A 25,922-nucleotide genomic window follows, 5' to 3' on the forward strand; every position below is an offset into this window, starting at 1 on the left:
CAGTCCGCGGTGCTGACCAGTCCGCGGTGCTGACCAGTCCGCGGTGCTGACCAGTCCTCGGTGCTGACCAGTCCGTGGTGCTGACCAGTCCGTGGTGCTGACCAGTCCGCGGTGCTGACCAGTCTGTGGTGCTGACCAGTCCTCGGTGCTGACCAGTCCGCGGTGCTGACCAGTCCGCGGTGCTGACCAGTCTGCGGTGCTGACCAGTCCTCGGTGCTGACCAGTCCGCGGTGCTGACCAGTCCTCAGTGCTGACCAGTCCGCGGTGCTGACCAGTCTGCGGTGCTGACCAGTCCTCAGTGCTGACCAGTCTGTGGTGCTGACCAGTCTGCGGTGCTGACCAGTCCTCTGTGCTGACCAGTCCTCAGTGCTGACCAGTCCATGGTGCTGACCAGTCCGCGGTGCTGACCAGTCCATGGTACTGACCACTCCTCGGTGCTGACCAGTCCGAGGGGAGCCTCCTCGCTCTCCACAGCTCCCTGACAGGAGCGTGCAGCCACGTGGGCTCAGGCACGAGAGGCAGGACAAGAGGAAACAGGCCTCAAGTTGTGCCAGGATAGGTTTAGATGGGATATTAGGGGAAATTTCCTCACCAGAAAGGTTGACAGGCACTGGCACAGCTGCCCAGGGCAGTGTTGGAGTCACCATTCCTGGGAGTGTTTAAAAGGTGTGCGCTTGGGGACGTGGTTTGTGCTGGGCTTGGCAGTGCAGATGGTGTTAGATGGATTTTCCAACATTAACAATTCTATGGTTCTACATTCTGAGCATAGTCCTGGGCTTTCTCCTGCCCTCAGTGCATGCACTCTACACCAGGTTACTATTTTTTCGCTATTTTTCCACAATGGAACAGGCTCTTCCTCAGTATAACTCATTTCCTGCTCACTGCTGTTTCCAGTGCCTCTCCTCAAATGGCAGCAGAGAGGAATCCAGTCCCCAGGCAGTGAATTAGGAGGTGGTAGCTGCTCATTTTTCATCTCTGTGATAAAAAAAAATCTAATGCAATCATCAAAAAATAAAGCTGCGTTTTTCATGTCTTCACCATTAGGAATGTCTCTTGCTACTGCTCTCTTTTCCCTCCTACTCCCAAATTATTGAGGTCTCAGCAGCATTTAAAATCTCGTGGAAATTTACTTTTGGATGCCAGCACAGGGGTGGGAGTTTGAGTAATCTCTAGGGCAATAACATTCCAGAAGTGTTGTGTTCCCTTAATAAAAACACTTTTGATTCAGAAACATAAATGTTATTTTTCCAAAGGCACCCTCCTGAACGGGGCTATTCTTTCTTGTCCTCTCACTTAAGGCATTACAACTCTTGGGAGACGTTCTGCTGCTTCAGTAGCCATAACCTTAGATTTATTGCATGTGTGGCCACAGCAGCCCCCTCAGATAATTCTGTTTAGGGCTGTGAAATTTGCCTTCAGCCCCGAAATTGAATCCATTCTCTGCTCTCAGCAGCATGATGGGTTCCTGCATGTCTCTCTTTCCCAAGGATGTTTGTGGTTATTGATGCTGAGTGCGGCTATTTATCACAGACAATACAGAACAAAGAAGAATTTATTAATAAGTCTCCTGGTCCCATATGCTTCCCCGAGGAACCTGAGGCGTGCTATTTTCTCCTTGCTCCATTTATATCTACATGGTTTTGCTGCTGTCCACTCAGATTAGATGCTGGCTGAGGAGAAGGAGTTGCTCTGTAGCATACGGCCGGGTTAGAGCGAGCGCTCCGAGAAGGCTCTGTAGGATATTGGATGGCAACAAACAGGGGAATAATGCGGAATTCCATGAGAATGACACCAAGATGTGACCCAGAGGTGAGGGGTGAGGATGCTGGTGGCCCCAAGCAGCTCCAGGGCTCTCAGAGGTTGCTGTGCTCGGCTTTTGGTGCAGGTCAGTTTGTGTCAAACGGGGAGGATATCCACAGGCAGGAGCTGTGCTGTGTCCTGCCGGGTGGCAGGGGCCATGTGGGGGCAAGCAGCAGCTGCTGGGTGCCTATGGCCCTTCTCTTGCCTCACAATAGGATCACAGAATCACAGAATCATTTTGTTTGGAAAAGACCTGTTAGGATCAAGTCCAACTTGTGACCAATCCCCACCTTGTCACCCAGCCCAGAGCACTGAGTGCCACATCCAGTCCTTCCTTGGACACCGCCAGGGATGAAGACTCCCAGCCTCCCTGGGTGGCCATTTCCAGTGCTTAACATCCCTTTCATTTTTCTTGATGTCCACCCTGAACCTCCCCTGGTGCAGCTCGAGGCCGTGTCCTCTTGTCCTGGCAGTAGCTGCCTGGGAGAAGAGGCCAGCCCACGTTGCTGCAATGAGATCCTGTGGGCACCCATGGTGGGAGCCTGGGACCTCTGTTTGCCCATCCCTCACCCTGCTCTTGGCCCTCCTGGGATATTGGCTCAGCAGCAGAGCAGGCAGAGAGGGGGAGGATGCTCTGTGGGAGCTCCTGCCTGGAAAATTAGAGTCACTGGTGTGGGGACGCAGTGATTCCTGCTGTGCTTGAGAAAGGGAAGGTGCCTAGGGAAGTTCTGGTGGCTTTTCCCCCGCTTGTGCCTCCTTATGCACTAATTAAAGGTCAGTCCCATTTGCATGCAGCGCGTTTCTCTCCTTCCCTGGGCATTCGCATTGGCAGAGGGTTGTTTTCCATTTGACCAAGCTGTGGCTGGAGCCGTCGCCCGGGGGTGAGAGTCTCCGCTCCCACCTTTGGAAACCCAGCAGAGACCATGGTGGCTCAGCCAGCATCTGCAGGAGAGAGGAACAGAGCCCCTCTCGTGCTGCTCCCGCTCCCCAGCCCCACAAGATGAGCATTAGGCATTTATAGGTTTTTCTCCATGGATACATAGCCGGGCACGTTGGTAAAAATATACCCGTGCACGAGTATATTTATGTGCAGTGCAGCGAAAGCAGCGCAGGCTGCGAGCTGATTCCCTCGGGTGGAACACCAGCCTTCCCTCCGAGCGCTTTCAAAGGGGAGCTGTGCTGATAATTAGTGCAAATATTTTGAATACAGAACTCATCACGGGCCTTTGTCGCAGTGACAGGCAGTGACCTGAGATGCATTTCTCCTTTCTTAATGCACCCAGAATATGTAATTAAGAGGTGACTAAAAGATTCTTTATCACTCTTTGTTTTCTAACGTGGCAGGCTGTTATGAAATGCTGCCCCCTCCTTCCGTGGCGTTCGGCTCCCCGTGACAAATGCAGGGATGGAGATTTGTTCTGCTCTTCAAATCACTCGAAGTTCCTCCACTTCCAAGGTGTTGTGCCTGCCTTCTGCTTGGCTCAGGGTTCTAAGAGTTGGAATTTGGAGGGGAAGGCAGTTGGCAGAGCAGGCACTGGCAGGGGCTGTGGGTGCAGGGGTGCTGCTGGAAGGGCACAGTGAGGGTGGGCACGGTGCTGCCGTCACAAGTGCCCAACAGCTTTGGTCACTGGGTGCAGACTTGGGGCTGCTGAAGGAAATTCGTGGAAATAAGCCTGAAAAGCAGGCTGGAGAACACCTCCAGTGCAACCTCTCCAGGTCCTGACACCCCGAGCTGAGGGTGTCAGGGCCCAGGGCTGGCCCCACATTAGCACAGGCGGCCGGGCTGCGATACGCTGCGGTAAATGCGGCGTGACAGCACCTGAGCGAGGCTACGTGCAGAACAGACGTCCCTGGCTGGGGCTGGGGCCGTGGCACAGCGTCACTTCATCAATTATAGATCGCTTCCCTCGCCATCAGCAGGCACCCAGGAATGGGACTGTTAAAGGAGACATTAAAAGGTTTGAGAGCAGAAGAGAAACTTGTGAGGAGAGAGCTTGATCGCTGGGCTTGTTCCCCGTCTGGGAGGTGGTGGAGGGTTGGCAGGGCCTTTCCTGGCTCCTTGGCCAGCTCTGCTGTGCTCGTCACCTCTGTGCCCTCAGAACTCACAGCGCCTTCCTTGATGGGACCCTCAGCCCTCACATCAGTGATGGAAAGGGACATGGGCTGCTCCTTCCTCTCTTCCTCCTCTCTGGGAAGCTCCAGCCTGTGGGGCTGGATCCTGGGATGGCTGCAGCAGCCTGAAAACCGCCCAACCCCATCAGCTTTCACTCGCCCGTTGACTTGTTTGTTTGTTTAATTGTTGCAGCTCGCCGCCTTTACCTGGCAATCCCGCTTCATTAAAGGGAACGTGGGGCTTGTATTAGGACTGTGGAGTGTCATCCAGTGTTTTCACTGAACGTATAATTTGCCATGTATGAAAACCATTTCCAGAATTAATTTACCTACTGCAAACAGTTTGTATTAATGAAAATGCATTTTTCATGTGGGTTTGCTGGCAAAGCTGGCTGGAGCTCAAGAGCTCACTTTATCCATCCGGCATGAGTAGGAGATGGAATTTGTTTAAAAATTAAATAAATAACACACCCACCCCCCATTTTTTAATACAATATGGCCCAGCAATAATCTCCGAGGCAGACTGCAAAGGCTGCAGAAAGCTCCATCTGTGGCATTTTAATATGCAGCATTGTCTCCCATTTTAATATCCCCCCTTGCCCAGCTCATGTTTGTGTAAGTGAGACGCGAGATGCTGTCATCTTCCCGGGTCACATTTTGCTGCTCAAAATGAACAGAAGTGGAGATGGATGCAGCCATGGAGCCCTTCCCATATTAACACGCATATTTTAGAATAATTGATGCTGAATTCATTTTGCAGCCTCGTTTCTCCTCAGCCTTCCCCCACCCCCTCTTTCATATTTGCATGGAAAAAAATCCTGTGATCCGTCCAGATGGCAGCTGGAGGCTCTCAGCTGAGCTGGGCCATGCTCTGGCTTTCGGAGGCTCCTCCTGGCCGGGGTGGGATCAGAGGCTGGAGGTGGGATGCTGATGGCTGTGGCAGAGTCTGCGCCACACCGGAGGGCAGGAAGAGGCTCTTGCTTAGATGTCACCCCAATGACACTCAGCTGGATTTGGGGTGTCCTTCTCTGCTCTTTGGCCTGAGCTGCTAAAGCCAAGCTTTGTGGGTGGCCAGGCCTGACGTCTCTCTCAGTGGAGGGGACATCAGGTAATAAAACCTGGGACAGCACCCACGGAGCAGCGTCACTCTTCGCAGAAATGTGTTCATCAAACCTCTGGGGAAGGGCAGAAGGAGGGTTCTACAGATACTTTAAAATAAGAAGGTTTGAAACGTATTGCAAGACCAGACTAGGGAAACTTGCTCCTATTTGGAGATGGTCATCAATTGCTGCATGCTACCAGAAAACCCACACCAAGCTCTTTCCTGTAAGTGAGAATTAATACAGGGTTGGGGAATTTTTCTTAAGAGAATGAAGGAAAGCGTTTGAAAACGTGCAGGTGTGTTTGGGTAGAAGATGGTCTGCAGTGCCCACAGTGTTCTTGGCCTTTGTCAGGAGCTTTGGACCAGCTCGGTGTCCAACCCCAGTGACTGTCCCAGTGCTGAGCTGGCTGGGCACCCCCTGCCATTTCGGTCACAGCCCCTTTGCAGGGTTTGTCTCTGCCTTTTGTCCCGGGAGGTGACGCTGAGCATCCCAGCCCTGCGCCTGCTGAGCCCCTGGTGTGTGCAGCTGAGCCCACAAATAATCCTTTGGAGATCAGTGGACATTTCATGTGCTTAAAGTTAAGCCTATGCTTAAAGTTAAGCCTGTGCTTAAGTGTGAGCAGGACTCAGACTGGAGAGCTGGGCATCCCTGGGTGATGGTGGGCACCAGGAAAGGGGGAACACCCCTGGGCAGGGATGCCTGGGGTGAGGCTGACTGGAGCAGTGGGCCCTCAGCAGAGGCTGCAGAGCCCGTTCCAGGTGTGCCCCGGTGCCCTGTGCCTGCCAGTGTGCAGCTTTTTGATGTTTCCTGGTGCTCTCCCCATGTTTGGGGACTCCCTAATCAAGGACATTCCTGAGCACACGTGTCACCTGCCACTCAGCACACAGCCTAACCTCATGCCATGTGTTTATCTCATTCTAGGACTACTGTCAGCAATGCCACTCTAAGCATAAACTTAATTATATCTCCTCGGGTAGCAGCAGGGAAGTGATTTATTGCTGCTTTTTGTTTCCTCCCTCCCCTCACCTCTCTGTGATTACGCTCCCGTATGCCGCTGTGGAGATGCTGACGCTTGACTGCAACTTCGCTGCAGTTGCAGAGCCCATGTCTGGAAAGCCAGTGTTGGCCAAAGGAGGCCTCTCAGTGGCCACAGAGCTCTCTCTTGGTGACCCTCTCCTTAAACCCACCTCCCTTCTGCAGGACCAACAGGGTGACACCTTGCATTGGGATTTTTTGGGTGGGCAAGTGGGAACTTCCAGGGCTAATGCTCTATGATGCCATTTCAGAGGATAATTTTGTTTTAAAGTAATTGCAGTGGCAAGGCAGGAGTCCCCTGGCTGAAGTGGCTCCTTGGGAGCGGATGTGCTGGCTCCTCAGTGCTTCTTCAGCTAAAGAGCCTGAGATTTCCCATCCAGCTCTCTCGTGCTGGCTGGTTTTCCCTGGCTCCTTCCCCGCCGCGGGTGGGTGCTGACGGGAGCATCCCCGCAGGAGGCTCCTGGCTGCTCTGCCCCTCTGCCAGACTCAGCTCCTGAGGAAAGCAGAGAAGTTTGGGAAATGCTTTCTCTTGTCTGTGCCATGCGTTAAGGCTCCTTCTCTCGTTCTCCAGGGAAAGGGAAGGTGCTTTAATTATTCCTGCCTTCTGTCATGGTAATTAGCAGCGCTGCAGAGAGCAAGGCCTGGCTGGGCTTCCGAGCCCTCGATGCTTTTTAAAGACATTTCTCCTCTGAGGTACAGCTGTGACAGACCTGGAGCTCCTGGAAACGGCCCCTGGCTGTGTGGGACAAGCTGGGATTTGGGGTGCACGGGAGCACTGGTTACGTTGGGGTCACTTTGGTGAGTGCCCCAGGATTTTTTACAGCATCACATCAGCCAGGTTTCGGTATGCAGAGCACAGCCCTGCCATAACACACTCGGAATTTCTCCATGTGGTTTTGAACAAATTGCTGATTATTTTTCTCCTCATTATTCACCTGACAGAGGAGCAGGTTGAGTAATTAGTGAGCGCGCGTGAACTTTGCAGTGTTTTTATGAATAAAACATGTGTGAATTGGCTGGGTACTGGCCCTGCTGCCTTAGCCTGTGCACCCACTAATGTCTGTCGGTGAGGAGCATCCCTGGCCTGGCCTGTGCCACTGTCCCTGTGTCAGCCTCCCTGGGACAGCTCCTCCAGCCCAGCAGAGCACAGCTCTGTGCTGCACTCCTTGCGCAGGCTGGGCTCACGCTGCCTTCCTCATCGCTGGTGGATGAGGAGCTTCTTTGTGTGGCTGTGATGGATGCTGCACTCACCCGTCCCTGCTCCCAAAATCAGCCCTGTGCCCGCCCTTCTCGCGTGTGTGTGCGAGGCAGCAGCTGCTCAGAGAGGTGGCCAGCAAGGCTTGAATAGCAGCTGAAAGGGAGGAATAATTTGCATCCCGTCAGTTTTGAAAGGCACTTGGAGGCGGGATCTGGCTGCAGTGCTGCAGGGACAGAGGGACCTGTGCTGGGGAGAAGTGCTGAGTGTTCCCAGGCTGGTGATGGGTGCTTGCCCTAGCCAGAAGGGCTGTATCCAGGCATCTGTCACCCTTGGAGCTGGACTTGTGAGGCTGGATGCTGTGTGCCAGCCAGGGAGGCACTCCCCAGCCCATCCCATGCTGTCCCTTTGCACCTCTGTGTCCCTTGCTCCCTTCTGTGCCTGCCCTCCGAGGGGACCCAGCTGTGGTGGCTCCCTGGGCTGGGCTGCTGCCCGTCCCTGAGCCCAGCCGTGCCTGCTGAAGCTGGCGCTGAGGCCTCGGGCTGTCCTGGCACAGCCAGTGCTGTAAAGGCACCACTGAACCGTGCAGAGCAGGAGGGAGCCTTGGGCAGGAGGCCAGGGGCCGAGGAGGTGTCCCCCAGGCTGGTGATGGCAGTGTCCGCTCTGTCCTCGCGTCCCTTGCCCTGAGCCACGCTCCGACCTGGCAGGGGCAGCTGGAGAGCCTTTAGTGTTTGCACGAGATGAAGGGAATTCATCCTGAATGTCACTGCAGGGAAGCAGAGAGGAGGCAGGAGCAGCACGCTGAGCTCAAGACTCACCTAAAACTCTGTGTGTGTGACAGGTGAGCGAGATGCAGACCTCCCGAGTCACGGGACAGTTTTGGGGTCCCAGCTCTCCCTGATCACCCCAAACTGAGTGGAACACAGCGTGGGGGTGGGGGCTCCGTGTGCATCTGTGTGCCACCGTGGTGACAAATGGATATTCCTCCTCCAAAAATAATGGGCAACCTGGTGGCGATACCCAAGGGTGCCAAGCCCTGATGTTCTGCTCCCTGGATTCCCCAGGCTAAACCTGAACAGGCTAAAAGCGGTGCTGGGAGCCAGGCCAGCCCCCTCTGTCCCTTGGACACCTGGAGCGCAGGTGAAAGCATGGTGTAAGGAGATCCCATCTCGTTTAAGGACTTGGAGTCATGTGGGGGCCGCCTGCTCTCCTCGGCATCTCGTTGCTTGTTGCTGGAAATCCCATCTGATTGCAGGGCTGGCTTTGCCTAAGTTGAGCTCCTGGGGCAGGGATGTTGTGCCAGTGTCGGGAGGACACGGGATCTCTCTTCCCTGTGTCTGTGGTGTCCAAGGCACTGCTCAGAGCTGGGTCCCGGGGCTTGTGCTGCATCCCACAGCACCTGACTAATTCTTCTGGCCCTGAATGATTTTTGTGGTCACACTGTGAACTGACAGAGTATTCCCCCACTGTCTTTGAAGCCTAAACTGTTACTCACAGTTGCCCCAGTGCTCACACGTGCCTTCCCCGATGCTGGGAGGGAATCGTTTTGGTGGGAAGTACCCGTGCCAGGCCTGCCTCCATCAGCGCTGCCAGGTTGCTAAACAAAGCCATCGGGGCTGGTTTTCTTCTTGGACGTCTAACTAGGTCAACATACATTTGCCTTGTCTTAATAATTATTGATAAGCTGCAGCGGATCATGTGAGGTGCAGGAAGGGGCTGCTCCTCCTCCCAGCTGGCCGGTGCAGCCCCCGCCCGTGGCAGATGCTCTGGAGTGGATTTGTGCCGTGGCTCTGATGGAACACGAGGGTTGTTTCCCCCCAGGGTTGTGTGCAGCTCCCCAGTTGCTCTCTGAACCTTCCCAGCACTGGAGTGAACGGGGAAGGGCTCGTGGTGACACACTGGTGGCTTTTGTGGCTGCAGGGACGTTGGTCCCTTCTCACCCCTTTCCAAAGGGGTGCTGGGCTTCACCCACATTTGGGTCCGTGTTTGCTGTTCCCTGGCGGTGCAATGGCAGGTGATGCGCCCGCCCCACCCCGCACCCGCCTCCTCTCCTACCCTCCATGAGTGCTCCTGGGTGCAGGGAAGGCAAGGAGAAGTGGTTTTCCTCTGGAGTCACCCCCTCCAGAGCGGTGGGAGATAGGGAGGAAGGATCAGAGTGTCCCACAGGCTGGGGAGGGTCACTGCGAGCTGCCCCGAGCTGCCTCCAGCCTCCAAGCCAGGTGCTGATGGGGCAGTGCCCACACGTGTGGGAATCTGTCTGCCCCAGGGTGGGTGGGTTTGGGGTTCCTTCCTCGGCGAGGGCTCCTCTCCGCGCCGCCGTAATCAAAGCATGCAGACCAACTCCGAGCGAGGTGAAAGGCAGAGAATAAACCCAACCACCCTCTCCGAGCCGCTCAGACTTCAGAGCTGAAGAGGAGGTTATGTCCTGGGGATTTTTTTTCTGTTGCTTTTCCAGCACTAATGAGCGGGGAGGAAGTTGTACTCTTTGTTCGAGTCGCGTTCACTGAATTTTTTTCCCCAGTGAGTAGCAGGGAGGGGAGGAGGGGATGGGAGACGCCGCGCGTGTCTCGTGCACACGTGGGACCACGGCAGCGAACAGCAGTGCGGGATCGTTCCCCTTCACCCCTGAGTTTCAGGCGACAGAGTTTCTTTTGTGAGGCTTTTGGGTTTTCTCATCAGATCAAAACAAGGTCCTGGCTTCAGCAGGATTCTTTCAGAGCTGGTGCAGGGCAGTGACGTGCAGCTCTCTGCAGTTTTCGACATCGCAGAGGGAGCTTCTGGCCTCGAGCTCTTACCACAGGCTCTGGGTAGCTTTTTTCTGAGGAGTCTGTACCAATCTTGGCCTTTGCAGAGCTCTGTGTGCTGTCCTTGCCCTGCCAAGCACATTTCTGGCTGTAGAAACACAGACTGTGTGAGGATGTGGCCGTGGGCTCAGGCTCTGCTCTCTCTTCCTTCCAATCCAGTGTTTTTAAAAAGCAGCTCAGAGCACCCTGCATGTGAGAGCTGGTGGGAGGGCTGGGAGCTTGCTGGGTGCCCTCGTCCAGGCCGTGTCTTGTAAAACTTCACCCAGCTCTTGCCTTCCTCCTGAGCCGGGGCTGGGATGTGGCCGGCCCAGGCTCAGCCCCTGAGCACAGGGACATGGTGCCCGGGGGTGACAGGCGCTGCCTCCCTCTCTCACCCACCCAGAGCCCACTGCCCCTCCACGAGGGCTCGGCACGACTTTATCATAATGCAGCACGAATTTCATTAGCTCATTTGCCTCTGAGCCCGGAGATAATTTAATCCCGGAGTGGCTTACGAGGAGAAGCGCGGTTTAGTCTGCGGAGCTCCGCAGCCCCTCTGGCCGCTGCCAGCCGAGCCGGGCTCAGGGCTGGCTGGGCACGGCCGTGGGCTGCGCACGGGGAGGGGGATGTGGCACTCCACACCCTTCCCATCTCGTTAGCCAGATTTTATAGCGTGAAATAACGGCGGGAGCCGCGGCGCGAGGGCTGCGCTGACCGCGGCGGCCGGAGCGGGGGTCCCTCTCGCGTGCATCCGATTTTCCTTCCATCTCATCACGGGAAGGTTTACTTAGCAAGCTGAAAAAAAGCATTGCATATGCTGCTAGTGGCCTGGTTAATTAAGATCTACAGTTCTCTGGGTAGGAAAAGACGACCTATATTTACTGTATGTAGGAAGACATCTGTCAGCTACAAGCACTAGATATCCCAGCGCAGGTTTGTCCTGCTTTTGCAGGCTCTGAATTGCAACTGTTTTAAGCTCTGATGCAGACCAAGTTAATTTTAAGTTGACTGTTACTATTCTAAACATAAGGAAGGGCATATTTAGCCTCTCAGTACTCAAGAAGGCAAAACCCCCTGCATGTTTCTAGTAATTTTTCCCTAACAGTTTGCACAAAACAACAACAACAAATCCTATTTGGTTTCTGCAAAAGAATATGTTCGAGGGTGATCGTAAAATAGATTATTTTTAAATCTGCAGATGGTTTCCACATATTCCTCCTCAGCTCACTGCAGCTTTCCACCTCAGTAAACTGGTTTGTAATTTAGCCGAGGGCTGTGGAGCAAGCGTTCTGTCGTCTTGTTTTTCTTGTTCTCCTCCTTTACCCCCCCACACCCCCTCTGCTTTCTGTCCCCTTTCTCTCCTCTCCCCTCGCTTCTCCTCCGCCGAGGGGCTGTCAGGGATGGGATGGGTGTGAAGGGACAGCGGGCCATGACGGGCTTTGCCACGGCAGTCCCCACATCCCGTGGGCAGCCTCTGTGGGGAGCTCCCGGCAGAGCTGGGGGCAGGGATTAGGGCTGGGGGGCGATGCCATGGAGCCCAAACCACGCTCCCCGCTTCATTCCTCGGTGGGGAAGCTCTGCCACACTGGGCATGGAGGTGGCTGCTGCCATCCACACAACCCCCTCCAGCTGATGGAGTTATCGAGGGGCTCAGGCCATGGGGAAGGGGTGAGGGATGCACAGCCCTGGAAAAGATAATTAGAGGAAGGATGCACTTTGAGTTCTGCAATGGCGGCTCCCCCCTCCCCCCGCTCCCTGGAAGAAAACACTGCTTTTTTTATTTCTTTGTTCTTTCACGGTTCGGCATTATAATTATTGAGATTTCACTGCAGGGCAAAATGATCATTTGACAATGTAAGTGGGGAAAATAATTCTCGTGTTATCCAGCAGCCTCACTCTTATTATAATTATGGCAAAACTCCTGCAGACTGAAGTGGGGGCAAAGAATTTCCTCCTATGTGGTGTTTGGCTTTTCAAGATTTCTCAAGATTTGATTGCAGATGGGAGAATTTTTTTCCCCTCCCATCAATAATCCGAGGTTGGTGATGGATGGCGAAGGACCAGAGTACCTGTTGTTTTCCCCTTTGTTTTCATTAGGCATTTTCCATTTCTGTCATTCTCGGCACTGGTGATGGATTTTTATGAGCGAATATCTTGGTTCAAGCCATTCGGAATGGTTTGCACAGTAATGTCTGCAGCGGCAGCAAAACCCAATTAAAAAATCAGAGGAAAATTGATGCAAAACTGCAAATCAGCCCCTCTCAAGACGGGGGAGAGCAACGGCTGGTTCTGTGCTGAGGCAGGCGGTGGGGGTGTGTTCACCCTGACCTTGGCTGGGCACCTGGGGCTGGTGCTGTGCTCTTTTCCCCCTTTGGGTGCGGGCGATCCCACGGCGTTGGTGGTGCTCTTGGACAATCTCCAGATGTGCGTCTTTGTGAGCTGTCCTTCTGGGGCAGCGTGTCTGCCACATTCCCTGTTCCATCCTGCATCCCGTGCCATCCTGCATCCCAGCCGGCATCCCGTCCTGCATCCCATCCTGCATCCCATCCTGCATCCCATCCTGCATCCCGTGCCATCCTGCATCCCATCCAGCATCCAATTCTGCATCCCATCCTGCATCCCGTGCCATGCTCTGTCCCGTGCCATCCTCCATCCCGTGCCATGCTCCATCCTGCATCCCATCCTTCATCCCGTGCCATCCCATCCTGCATCCCATCCTGCATCCCGTGCCATGCTCCATCCTGTGCCATCCTGCATCCCATCCTGCATCCCGTGCCATGCTCCATCCCGTGCCATGCTCCATCCCATGCCATCCTGCATCCCATTCTGCATCCCATCCTGCATCCCGTGCCATGCTCCATCCCGTGCCATCCTCCGTCCCGTGCCATGCTCCATCCCGTGCCATGCTCCATCCCGTGCCATCCTCCGTCCCGTGCCATGCTCCATCCCGTGCCATCCTCCATCCCACACTGCCAGCCTGGTGCCCAGCATCCCTCACCATCCCTCTCCCGAGCTGGGAGCCGTGGCAGGGACTCATGGCGTGCTGGTGGGGAGGTCTGCTGTCCCCTGCCACCCCGGGGCTGATGGAAACGAGCTGACAGAACACAGGCAGCATTAGCCTAATTATGGCCATACCCGCTACCTCTGCGTGGATTTTCCTTTCTTAGCGACTTCCTGTTTTCCTCTTTGAGATGCAAATTTTTGCACAGTCCTCGATCCAGATTTTCTCCTCATTAGCATGAAATCTGACTAGTTCCGCGGTTTTTTAAATAGCAAATGAAAAAAAAAAAAAAAAAGAAAAAAGAAAAAAGAAAATTAAATGCTGTGCACAAAGTAGCGGCGAAGCCCCCGTGATTCTCGGGGGCAGGAGATGGAGGGGCTGGTGGGGATTTGTGGGAATCACTCAGCCACAGCCGCGTTTTTCCGTGCCAGGCTGCTGGGCTTTGCTCGTGCGTGGCTGAGCGGGATGCGGGAATCAGCACGGAGGGGCCGGTGGGCAGAGCGCCTGCCCAGCTCCCCAGCACCCCGAGCTGCCTTCCCAGCCCACCCATCCCGTGCTAGGGCAGACACATACTCAGCCTGCGGACCGCAGCATTTTGTTTTGCTTCCTCCGGGAAAATGACACTCGTCGTAGCAGGAGGTTGAAAACAAAACCGACGCTCCAAAAATCCCTTTTTGAACTGAGTGTTCTCTTGGTGGATTTTATACGTTTTTACGCCCGCCGTAATCCCAGCCTGCTGCAGCTCCGGTGGCAGAGCCGGAGCAGACGGCACTCTTTTGTGGTAAATGTCACTCTAGTAATACTCAGCTCTGCTCGGAAATAGAAATACAACCCTCGCTGACGTGCGGCGTGGTGAGCCGGGCTGGGGAGCTGCCCTGCTCCCCTGTCAGCCCCGTGTCCCGATGCTCCGGGAATGCCTTTTGCCTGGCATCGCCCTCCCCCTCCCAAGCTTCCCTGCCCAGCCCCTCCCTCCCCCCTGCTTTCCGCCACATAATGAGTTTGATAAGAAATTGTCTCGTTAACAGGATTAGCCATGGAAATCTCTAGTCCCCTCCTATTCATTTTGTAATGCTCTTCATCCTGTTCTGTAATTTTCTGCTGGTATTAGGCGGCTCCGGACCACCTCGGGAGATTAATTCCTCCTCCTTTGGCAGTGCCAGCGTGGCTGGTGACAGGAGGCTCCTCCATGGGCAAGCCCCGGCCCCGTGGCCCCCACCCAGGGGATTTCTCCTCTTTCTCCTCCTCCTCCTCCTCCTCCTCCTCCTCCTCCTCCTCCTCCGTGCTCCGTTCAGTGGAAGTGTGTCATTCCCAAAGTCGCTTGCGCAAACAAACCGAAGTGTCCCCAAACACTGCCAGGTTTCAGGGCCAAGCACTCCGGTGACTCAGAGGTGGATTAAAACCCGGAGAGGCAAACTGTGCTCTCCCTCGTACCCGTGTGAATCCATTTCCGTGGGCAGCGTTTCCAGATTTACTTCTAGGAACATGACTTGCGAGACTGGCCCTTAGGTAAATAATGACGCCTGATTTAATAACTCCTGCCAGCCCTGCAGGATACCTCACTTCCGAGGGAGCTAATAGAGAGAGATCTTTCCTAACATCTGTTTTCCCAATTTTGCTGACTTGTGAGCCTGGATCTGGGAAGCAGCTTCCAGACAGCAGAAACTGCCCACTGCCAGTGAGTGCAGTGAGGATGGAAAACATCTGGAAACACGGTGCTCCACTCGAGCCATGTGCTGGCTGCTCACACCCCGATGCAGGGAGCAGGATTGGCAGCGCCAACTCCCGGTTATGCCCATCCCGCATTTCTTGTGGTGTGTGTTTTCCTGAGCCCTGGTGGGAAAATCCCCATTTCTGCTTGAAAACCTCTCCACTCCCACAGCAGTTGGTGCGCAGCGTCCTGGGCACCCCCCAGGGCAGGGTGACAATGTCCAGCGACACGTGTCCCTGGTTGCCATCCTGCTGCAAAAATCTGACGCTCAGAAATCCCCTCCAGTGTTTCCTTTTGGATTTGTTGGCTTGTCAGATCCCCGGAGCACTGGGAGTGGGGACCTGGCACAGCAGCTGCTGGGCAGCAGTGTGACAGGGAGGTGACAGTGACACCCTCCTTGTAAACCTTTCCTGCTTTTTGCTTCTCTTGTTTCATGTCTCCCTCTCAGAAAAGTCATTTAAATGTAATTCTGTTCTTAAACCCTCTCCCTCATGCATGCCTAATGAACAGCAGGCAGAGGTGCCGGAAACGGGCCCGAGTAGGATTCAATCTCGCCAAGTGTCGACAAGTCATTTGGAAGGAGCCCTGGGAGCGCGCCCAGTTTTATTACAGCGTAATTAGAAATAAAATCTTGTTGCGGGAGGAGAATGAGAGATGGGTGTTAATCCTGTAACGGGAGGAGATGGAGCCATGCTTATAAAGCAGATTAGGGAGGGGACGTGGAAAGCCCGTGACGAGTCCCTGCTTTCCACCCCTCCTCTGCTGTTCCCGCTGCTCTGGCTCCAGCAGGAGCCGTCAGGTCCCTTTTGTGAGGAAAAGGGTCACTGGCCCTGGAGGCAGAGGATGAGGAGGAGAGGAGGAGCCCCTTGGTGCAAAGCCCAAGCTGCTGGCTCAGCTGGCGTTGGCCGCGTTACAAATGCCCGTGACTCTTCCAGGTGGGAACCTTTGGCTGAGCTCACAGATCTGCTGCCCCAGCTCTGCGGGAGAGCTCTGCTGCCTTTGGAAGGGCTGGGAGCAGCGACAGGCCTACAGCTCCCCTGGGATTCCCAGGGCAGGCAAACACGTAAATAAATCTGTCAGATTTGCGCAGGTCCTATGAAATTTGCATTGGGCTCGAGTTACGGCTCCTCTTTAACATCTCCACGAGGGAGGGATGGATGGAGCTTTAATCTCAGTGCCCGGTCCAGGCCCCCTCTGCTCTCAGCATTTGCTGTGGCACGAGCTGGGCTCAGCCTGCTGAGATAAAAGGCAGCTCTGGTGCGTGGACACTGATGCCAGCCCGCTCCTGTGCCCCGTGTCCCCTGCCCCGCTGGGCATTGCGTCCCGGGGCTCGGGCTGTCCCTGGGAGGGAGGTGGTGATCGGCGCCATGGGGTGGGCAGGTGTTTCCGTCCTGGCTGGGTTTTCTGTGGATGTTCCTTGTCCCCAGGCGAGCTCCATGCCGGGCAAATGGCATCGTGGAACAGCAGCCACAGCAGAAAAGTGCCCCTGTGGCAGCGGTGGAAAATTACAGGCTTTGCTCTTTGGGGCTTCCCCCTCTGTGCCTTCCCCCTGGGAGGCGTTTGTCACTTTAAACGTGGCCAGAAATAGCACCAAACAGTTATTGGATTTGTCCGGGATGCCTTGGGATGCACATGCTCCCAGTATGGCTAATTCATAAACGGTGGCACCTATTGATTCTCCAGCAGTACCGGGGGAAAGTTATCTCATTAGTCTTATGAACTATAAAACGTGCTCCCTCCTGAAGCCCTGACCCCTTGTTTTGACAAATCTATATTGGGTAGAGCAGGAGCTGGTAACCTGCATCGACTGTAATTTTCTCTTGGAACTGGGAGGCCCTTGGGAATGATGCTGGGGTTCCAGGGCCACCACTGGCAGCTGGATGTGGGAGAGGTGTGTGTGTGTGTACTCAGTGAGACCATGCAGGAGAGCCCTCCTCTCACGCTTGTGCTTTTCCCCAGGTGAGGGGCCAGTTCCTGAGAATTTAGGTAGAATTTAGCTTCTGATGGGCTCTCGGCGGTGTTTGATTCAAGGGCTTGGGTGAGGTATCTCCAAAGGCAGCAGCTCAGGTCTAGCTGGAAGAGTTATTAGAGGCACATCACTCCAACCTGGCCACGGATGTGCTTAATCCTCTGCTTCCTGTAAAGCTTTTCCACCTCCTGGCAGGCAGAAAGATCTGATTTTGCTTGGCGACCTTCGACATTAATCTGCCTGGAAAACTCAGCAATAAGTCACTTGGGTGAGGTCTGTCGGAGCCACTTACATCAGTCACTGCCCCGCATCTCCCCTGAACCAGCAGAACGTTCCTCGACAGAGCCACTTGTCCCTTCCCAGGAAAAAAAAACCAAAGGAGGCCGTGCTGTCAGCTTGGGTAGATCTCACACGTGATGGAACGGTGTCGTGCAAGGGGCAGATGCCTCCTGTTGCTCCACGGTGGAGACGTGGATCCTAAACCTGCAAGATTTCTGCCTGTTCTTGTCCCTGGGGGGGTGTTATGGCTGGAGCCCCATCCCAGAGCCTGCATCTTGGGCACAAGGCTTTGTTTCCAGCCCAGAGCACGGCAGCACAGGGCTGTGGATCCCCAGGCAGGACCGCGTGTGAGGGTGTGGGCTGGGGCTGCCAGCACTTTCGCAAAATACAGCCCCGTTACCATGGAAACCGGCTCCCCCCGTCTCAAATTCCAGTGCGGCCAATGCTCTCCGCTTACTGGTTTGATGGGAGATGAAAAATTAATGTTTGATTTGCATGTTATCGCAGTGCTGGGGGACCACTCCCCGTGCCCTTCCGCGGGGGCTGTGCGGCTCCCGGGGCGGCTCCCGCCGGCGGTGGAGCACGGTGCCCGCACCACCGCACCTCCGGTCCCAGCTGCAGGCTGGTGTGGGGCATGTGCTGCCATGCTGGTGCTCACATGCCAGAGCATGGAGGCTTTGGCTGATCAGCCCCGGACCCCTCTAAGCAGGGATGGAGTCACAGGGGTGTTGCTGGAGAGGTGGGGATGGCAGCTCCTGCACCCCGTGGGGCTGCCGCTGCTTCCAGGGAGGATCAGCACAGGGTGCCAGTCTGGCGGGTGCCTGTGCCTCTGTTAGCCACAATTGACTGGCATCGTGATTAATTATTTGCTCTTTCTTTGCTGTTTGGAGTCCCTCATGCTCTGGTATCAAGCAGTTGGAGTCAAACACGCACATCTGGCTGAGCCACAGCTGGAATGGGTAATGCCAGCACAGCTCGGCACTGCCATTGCCTCGGCTCGTGCCAGGGACACGCTCTGGCTCCCTGGGTGAGGATCCCTGTTTTCTGCTGGTCTGTCACCTGCAGCACTTGCAGGGAATAGGGCCTGGGGTCCTGCCCAGGGTGTGGGAGCCAGAGTGCTCTGGGAGCATCTGCCTCTTGTCCTCTCTCGCTTGTGCTTATTCCGCACTTCTGAGTTGGACCACAGAGCTTTCTTCTTGCCTAAATTGAGAATATCCAGGTGCTTCCAAAAGGTACTGGAAGTAAAAACTGTTGTTTGGCTTCATCAGCTAGATCCTGGCTTAGCAGGCATTGTGCAGGACTTCAGGGAGCCATTTGCAGATGTTGCTGATTTACAGGCTGGGTTTAAAGGTTTTCACTCTGAGCATTCAGCTGCACTAAATTACCTTCTGCAGCCGTGGGGTTTGGTAGGGGGTGCTTTGGTTGGCACCACGGCACAGCCGAGCAGATGGAGCATCCCATCCCAGCTGAGACTGGTGCTGGAATAAACCCCAAAGCCCCTCAAAGCTGGGGGTGAAAGCCTTGCTTGGCACGGAGGGGCAGAGCAAAGTGCTTTCCAGGTGGGCAGGGAGCCTCTCCAGAGCCTCGGCTTATCCTGCTCTCCATGTAGCCACTACACAGGCCTTTCTATTCATGTTAATTACTGTTGTAATTCATGATGAATTACAGGGGTCAGGAGCCAGCCAAAGCCTCCTTTCCCTGGTGCCAGGCTCCAAAACCTGCTGGCCTGAGGGGGCTGCTCCGGCAGCGCTGCCGGGGCTGTGCTGCCCGGGCTGCTCTCCCGCCACCCTCCTCCCGGGGCTCGAACATCAGCTCAAGCCCTTATTTGTTTTCACATGATTCTAAGTAAGTTAAGCTAATTATTAACTCAGCGGGACGGATTCACTTTTAATTGCCGCGTTGCCATGGAGCGCGTGGCACCGCAGTGGAGCAGCGTGTGCTGGAGCTTCGTGCCACACGCTCTGCTCACCCTCTGCAGCCACGGCCTGCCTGAATCCGAGCCCTCGGATGGATGGGAGTCCAGGTGTGCGTAAAGACACCCCAGCCCCACCTTTACACCTGGGCAGGTGTGTGTGCTTGGCCAGGGTGAGTGATGGAGGGAGGCCGTGCCCACAAACACAGTTTGTTGTTGTACACACAAGGTTTCTGCGGCTCATCCAACTTCGCCAGCCAGCCTGAAACTTCAGCTAGAGCTGCACCCCGATGTGGTGGAGGTGCAGGGAGGTGGAAGAAGGTCCCTCTTTCCCTCCCACAGCTCCAGTGTCAGCTCAGAGTGCAGGGGCTCTGCCTGACCCAGGTGCTCAGCCTGGGGCCAGGGCTGGCTCGCTCACTCTCCTCCTCCCTTTGTGTCTCCAGAAAATAGGTTTTTTATTACTTCTTATGGAGGTTTGTACATATCGGACGTGCAGAAGGAAGATGCCTTGTCCACCTACAGGTGTATCACCAAGCACAAGTACAGCGGGGAGACGCGGCAGAGCAACGGCGCCCGGCTCTCCGTCTCAGGTGAGCACGTGGGGCTGGCAGTGTGGGCGAGGGGCAGGTCCTGTGCCCGGGACGGGGCCCAGCCCTGCCCGACATCCACTCCCCCACTTGCCTGCCCACCCCCCCGCCTGCCCACAGCACTGCCATCCTGCACAGGGAGCACTGGCCTCGCCACCTCGGGTCCCCGCAGCGAGGAGACGTCCCGGTGCGGGGCGGGAGGTGCCGCCGGGGCTGCGCAGGGCGCTGGCAGTGCCTCGGCGGTGCCCCCAGCACGCAGCCCCCCCGAGCCGGGCGCGGCGGTGGCAGTGCCGCGCGTCACCCCGAGCGGGAGGCGATGCGATGTGACAGCCCGCGATGTGAGCAGCCTGACGCGATGTGACGAACATGCAAGCGATACTGCGGCGGAGGCAGTGCAGTCCGGAGTGCCGGGTGTCTCGGGGCGCTCCCGGCTCCGCTGACTGCCCAAATTACTCCGCGAGGGAGGGAGGGAGGGAGGGAGTTCGTCCGACTCGCAGCCGCGGCGCCGCTCCCGCCGCTCGGTGCAGCGTGCCCGCTCCCTGCCATATGCTGTTGCCATCCTCGGGTGCTCCCGCACCGGCTCCTCGAATTAACCCCCCGGAGGGCAGGGCAGAGATGGAGGGCTTGCCTGACCTCGCCTCTCGGAGAGCCGCGGGTGCCGGGTCCCAGCCGTGCCCGTCCTGCCGCGTGTCCCTGCGGTGCGTGGGCGTCGCCGGGTGTATCATCCCCAATCCGCGCGCTTCGATCTGGCCCGGTCCCCTCCTGGTCGCTGTCATTATTTACACGTCACGGCGTTTTACTTCTGCTTGGGAGTAATGAAAGAGGTTTCTTTCCCCTGGAATTTAATTTCACGCCTGAGACTTAGTGATTAATTTTCTCCTTCCCCAGCTGCCTGATGGGCCCTTTTCCTTGTAAATTTTGAAATGTGCCACAAAATTTGTGTATTTTGCACCAATTAGGTGTCACCTTGAGTAATTCCTCCCTTGCTGAGTTTATTCCTCCCGTCAGCTACTTAAGAAGTGTTTTCCCTCCCACCTCCCCACATGCCTGTTGTCCTGGCTGCCAAAGGCTGTGCTGGCCGGGTGGGACAGGGCACCCCACGCCCAGCATGGATAATGGGGTGCATCCTGCACTCCTGTATGGCAGAGCCACCAGCTCACGGGGATGGGGAGAGCCAGTCCCTCATGGATGGTGCTGACTGGACGCAGTGGTACCGGTGTCCCTGAGGCACCTCACCTCCTCCTCTTCCCCGGCTGAGCCCAATTCCTCTCCCAACCCAGACCCGGCGGAGTCCATCCCCACGATGTTAGACAGCTTCCAGTCCAGGGAGGTGAAGGCGGGCCGGCTGGTGGAGCTGCCCTGCATCGCCTCGGGCTACCCCAACCCAGCCGTGCGGTGGATCAAGGACGGGCGGCCGCTCCCCGCCGACAGCCGCTGGACCAAGCGCATCACGGGGCTGACCATCAGCGACCTGCGCGTGGAGGACAGCGGCACCTACATCTGCGAGGTGACCAACACCTTCGGCTCCGCAGAGGTCACAGGGACCCTCACGGTCATAGGTGAGAGCCGGCGGGGAGGAGTGGTGGGGGTTTAGTCCTTCTGCCTTCTGACACGTAAAGCCTTTATCCATATACAGCTTTAGGGGTTTATACAGCTGTATAAACAACAGCCTTGTATTTTGGCACAGTGTTTTGCTCGCTGGAAGCCACTGTCTTGCACGTGTCCGACGTGTTGGGTGCCTCTGTGCTTTGCTTCGTTGATTTACATAAAATTTATGTTGATTTACATAAAATAAGCTCTAGCCAAACAGTAAATACCATCTGGGCAGGCCAAGTATTTATCACGTGCTGTTTTCCTGGGGGTTCCTCCTGTCACCAGGATCCTGGCAGTACCAGAGCCACTGTGCCTGCCTTACCTGGAGCAGCACTGCTGAGCACGGCACCAGCCAGGCACCATCAGCCTGCTGGGAGCCAGCCTGGTGTGTCCCCAGCTCAGCACTGTCCCTGTCACATGGAGCTCATCTTCTTCCAGCCGTCCTGCCACCTCCCCACAGTACCCCCGCTGGGGGCCTGGGGCTGACGTTAAAAGCAGGGGCTGTCAGCAGCGAGGACGGTGGCAGGGCCACCTGCCTTATTGTGCGGTGACATTTAACGCGTAGCCGGGCTGGCGCTCGCGGGGCAGGAGGAGCGGAGAGAGCACAGCGGGGATGAGCTGCCTCCCGCTGCACTGCCCGGCACCGCCAACGCCTCGCCGCTCTCCCCTCTCTCACAGACCCTCTGCGTGTGACCCTCACACCAAAGAAGCTCAAAACAGGCATCGGCAGCACCGTCATCCTCTCTTGTGCCCTCAGCGGGTCCCCCGAGTACGTCATCCGCTGGTACCGCAACACGGACCTGGTGGCGGTGGATGACTACATCTCCATCCGGGGCATCAGCAACGAGACCCTCCTCATCACGGCCGCCCAGAAAAGCCACTCTGGGGCCTACCAGTGCTTCGCCACCCGCAAGTCCCAGACGGCACAGGACTTCTCCATCATCACGCTGGAGGGTGAGCTGGCTTCCCGGGCTGGGGGCTTCTTCCTCTGCCCCTCTCTGAGGGGATGCTTTGTGCATGGCTGGGGGACAGGGAGACCCTCTGGGGTGGGGGTCCTGAGGCTGCTGCCAGCCTGTTCCTGGGCTCTGTGTGCTGTCTGCAGGGGCACAGCATGGCTGGGATGGGGAAGGACCAAAATAAGTGTTGACTTGCCATCCCCAGCCCCTGGGCACCCCGTTCACCAGGCAGCCCTCCCTGATCCAGCTCACTGAGTGTTTGGACAAGGGATGGGCTCTGCCGAGGGTGGTGTCCCCTGAAGCTGGCATTTGCATCAGCCACCGTGTCCCCTCGCCCCGTCTGCATCTCCCTGCCACAGGGATGCCACCACAGCCACGTATGTGTCACCAGCTGGGCTCCTGTCCCGGCTGAGCCTGGGGTGGGAGCTCAGTGCCATCCTGCCAGCGGGTAACTGCTGCTGCCTGTGGCTGCCGCTCCCTGACCCCCATCCCGCTGGGTGCCCCCCAGATGGGACCCCCCGCATCGTCTCCTCCTTCAGCGAGAAGGTGGTCAACCCCGGGGAGCAGTTCTCCCTGATGTGTGCCGCCAAGGGGGCCCCCCCGCCGACCGTCACCTGGGCGCTGGACGACGAGCCCATCCCGCGGGACAGCGGGCACCGCTCCAACCAGTACACCATGTCTGATGGCACCACCGTGAGCCACGTGAACGTGACCAGCCCGCAGATCAAGGACGGCGGCGTGTACCGGTGCACCGCGCGGAACTCGGTGGGCAGCGCCGAATACCAAGCGCGAATAAACGTAAGAGGTGCCTGTCTACTTTTAAATATCAGAATAGGACTTTTACTGGGCTTTTTGGTTTTGTTCTGTTCCCTGGCTGATCGTTCCTCCTCGCCTCTCCCTCTTCATCCCAGCCGTGTGGGTCTCCCTGGCTAACCCAGCCGCATTCCCTGAGTCCTGCCCTGCTTCTTGCACACTTGCAGGGTTGAGCCTCTCTGATGCTTAACGCAGGGAGTTTAACAAAGTGGAAAGCAATTCCAGAGGCTTGGAGAACTGGAGCTTGGCTTTGTACGAGTCAAAGGGCAGCGCTGTCCGCATTGGAGTCCACTCTCACCCTGCCAAGCCTTGCCTTGGGGTCTGCACAGGGTGGGCAGGCACCTGCTGAGGGACCTCACACATGGCGAAGGAGGTGGCAGGTCCAGAGGTGTCCCAGGTCCCCCATGCTCTCCCAGCCACCCCCGTTCCCCACAGGACCCCAGTCATTGGCAGCCACCGTGCCTGGCGGCACCGGGATCTCCATGACAAACGATGATGAGGCAGCACGTGAAATCGTGGAAAATGAGCTTTGATTTGTCATGTCTGTATTTTCTTTGTCTGCTAAAAGCCATGGCCGAGTTAATCACCGTGTTATTGTGGCTGCAGCGCGTTGCTCGGTGTGTTCCGGGGAGCGCTCTCAGGCACGGGGTATGGTGTAAGCCCCTGCCCATTAATAATCCCCAATTAAAGCTCCCAGGCTTACAGGTGGGAGCAAGACAAGATAAGGGAGCGTTTATTTGTCTGCTGAGAATGAGGGTTGAAGGGCTGTGTTTGTCTGTGTCTCAGGTTTGAAATGGATCTAGTGGCTTTTTGGCTGGGATCCCAGGAGAGTCGGAATTTTGCTGCCGTTTACTGCTGAATTTGGAGGAAGTCCATCCCTCAGCCAGGAGAAGCCAGAGCAGCGTTTGCAATGAGGATGTTCCCTTGTCTCCCTTTTTCCCCTCTCTCAGCTCTTGATGGGCTGTCACTAGATAAGATTCGGGTTTCTTTTTCAGTGGCACAGAGCATGTCCCTCAGACAGGCCCGAGACATGGTTACAGAGTGAGATGCTAATTCCTTTCTTCCTGCTCCTTCTCTTAACGTGTCCTAGAATGAGAAGCACCGTCCACCACCTGATCCTGGGTGTCTGTTAAGCTGTTATCCTGCTACACCCTCAGGACGAGGAGTCAAGACAGGCTTAATCTTTAGATTACTTTGCTATTTTATGCAGTGGCTGGGAGAACAATGTAATTATTGATGCATGAAACCTCTCGTTTAAAGGCTCACCTGCAGCATTCTCCCAGTCCTTAGGCAGCTCCAAAGCCAGACAGAAACTGGTGGCTGGCTGGCTTTTCAGTGACACCCAGGATGGAAGTGGGGGATGCAGAAAGGTGGGGCTTAAGGAGGTGCAGTGTGTTTGCCAGGGGAAGTCATGTTCCCATAGCAGCTCTTGCCAAGGATGTTTGGCACAATGCAGGCAGCTTCCTCCTGGGAGAGGCAGGGAGAGGCTGTGATGGTGGCAGAGCTCTCCCCATCTCTCCCATATCTCTGGTGCTGCCAGAGGAGCCGGGCAGAGGCATCCTGGGCAGCCACAGTGCCCAGTGCAGAAACACAGACACCATCCAACCTTCCCCAATGGGCAGCAGTGGTGTGTGTGGGCTTGGCCTCCCCAGCACTGGGGTGGGATTTGCTGTTTGCAGTGTGGCTGTGACCCAGGAGCTGTAGCTGGAGGTGTCAGCCGAGGAGCGGCTGTCCCCACACACACTGAGAGGAGCCCGTGCCGCCTCCTCACCCAAAGCAGGCTGGCTCCCGGCTGTCCTGGTCACTCCTCTGCCTGTGAAGCTTGCTCTGGAGTAGCAGCAGATCTGCATGCAAGCAAATGGCCCTTCGGAATTAACCTAGCCTGCCTCTCCCTTCCTCCCAAATATGTAGGTCCCCCGAGCATCCGCGCCATGAAGAACATAACAGCGGTCGCGGGTAGGGACACTTTCATCAACTGCAGGGTCATCGGGTACCCCTATTACTCCATCAAGTGGTACAAGGACTCTCTGCTGCTGCCCGATAACCACCGCCAAGTGGTCTTTGAGAACGGGACCCTGAAGCTGATGGACGTCCAGAAAGGCATGGATGAAGGAGAGTATCTGTGCAGCGTCCTGATCCAGCCCCAGCTCTCCATCAGCCAGAGCGTCCACGTCACCGTCAAAGGTGAGAGGGTGGGGACGCTGCCCCTGGATGGGAGGGAGGGCTCATCCAGGCTGTGTTTGGGATCTCCCTGCCGTGGGATGGAGGCAGAGGAGCGCACCACACAGGGAACTGCATGGCCAGGTGGTGGCTGTGCTCTGTAGTCACCAGTCATGGGAGCTCAGCTCAGCCCTCGGGAGCTGGCTTGGCTACCTGGTCCTGCCTGCCGCCGGCAGCTGCCCTGAGCCACGCCATATCCATTTCCCCTTACAAGTGATGGAGCAAGGATTTATGGTGTAAACATAACGTATTAAAACATCTAACCTTTGCTTGGATCACCTTCACCGATGTTTTTCTCTGTGTGCTAGCTTTTAAAAAAATGACACTCTCGGTCTTCTGAGCGCACAGAACATCTTAAAAGCTTCTCCAGGCCATCAATTATTCAGCCCCATTGAGGGAGCTATCAGTCCTAATGAATTGAGCCGGATGCATTCCCTCCCAGTGACTGGCTGAGATTGTGCTGGGAGCGCGCGGCGCTCCCGGATCTCCCGTCCTCAGGAGTTGTGGGGTCACCTCCGCCCGTCGCCAGCTCGGTGTTTGCAGTAAATCATTCAGACAAACACGGCGGCGCTGGGGACGGAGCCGGCCAATTGCCGTCCTGCCTCTCACCCAGCGGGGAATTCGTGCACTGGATTTACTCTGATCCCCCTCCCTCCCCTCCCCTCCCCTCCCCTCCCCTCCCCGCCACCATTTTCTTATTAGGAATCAGGTTAGTGAGAGAGCGCATGAAGCTGATTAGAGCTGCTACCACTTGATTAGCTAATGCTCTTCTCCAAGGCTTCCAAAGGGGAGAGGAGGCTCTGGATAACCTGTCTAAGGGCAGTGCGGGGAGGTCTTCTTGCCCCTGGGGTCTACA

The 25,922-nt window shown here is 56.2% G+C and overlaps 1 protein-coding gene across 4 annotated transcripts in view; it reads left to right on the forward strand.

The window, feature by feature from the left end:
- DSCAML1 (DS cell adhesion molecule like 1) overlaps positions 1–25,922 on the forward strand; it is a 95,114-nt gene that overhangs the window by 46,533 nt on the left and 22,659 nt on the right. For 2 of the 4 annotated variants that reach the window (XM_032133642.1, XM_032133641.1), the window contains exons 4-8: positions 19,341–19,487; positions 20,765–21,043; positions 21,756–22,031; positions 22,542–22,838; positions 24,758–25,030. In XM_032133642.1, the coding sequence (XP_031989533.1) occupies positions 19,341–19,487; positions 20,765–21,043; positions 21,756–22,031; positions 22,542–22,838; positions 24,758–25,030 (1,272 nt within the window). Of the gene's footprint in view, positions 1–19,340; positions 19,488–20,764; positions 21,044–21,755; positions 22,032–22,541; positions 22,839–24,757; positions 25,031–25,922 lie in introns of those variants that run through there. The other 2 variants (XM_032133645.1, XM_032133644.1) reach the window with 2 other exon arrangements.

The sequence above is a fragment of the Corvus moneduloides genome, chromosome 25, assembly GCF_009650955.1.
Source record: "Corvus moneduloides isolate bCorMon1 chromosome 25, bCorMon1.pri, whole genome shotgun sequence".
In the NCBI taxonomy this organism is placed as follows: Eukaryota; Metazoa; Chordata; class Aves; order Passeriformes; family Corvidae; genus Corvus; species Corvus moneduloides.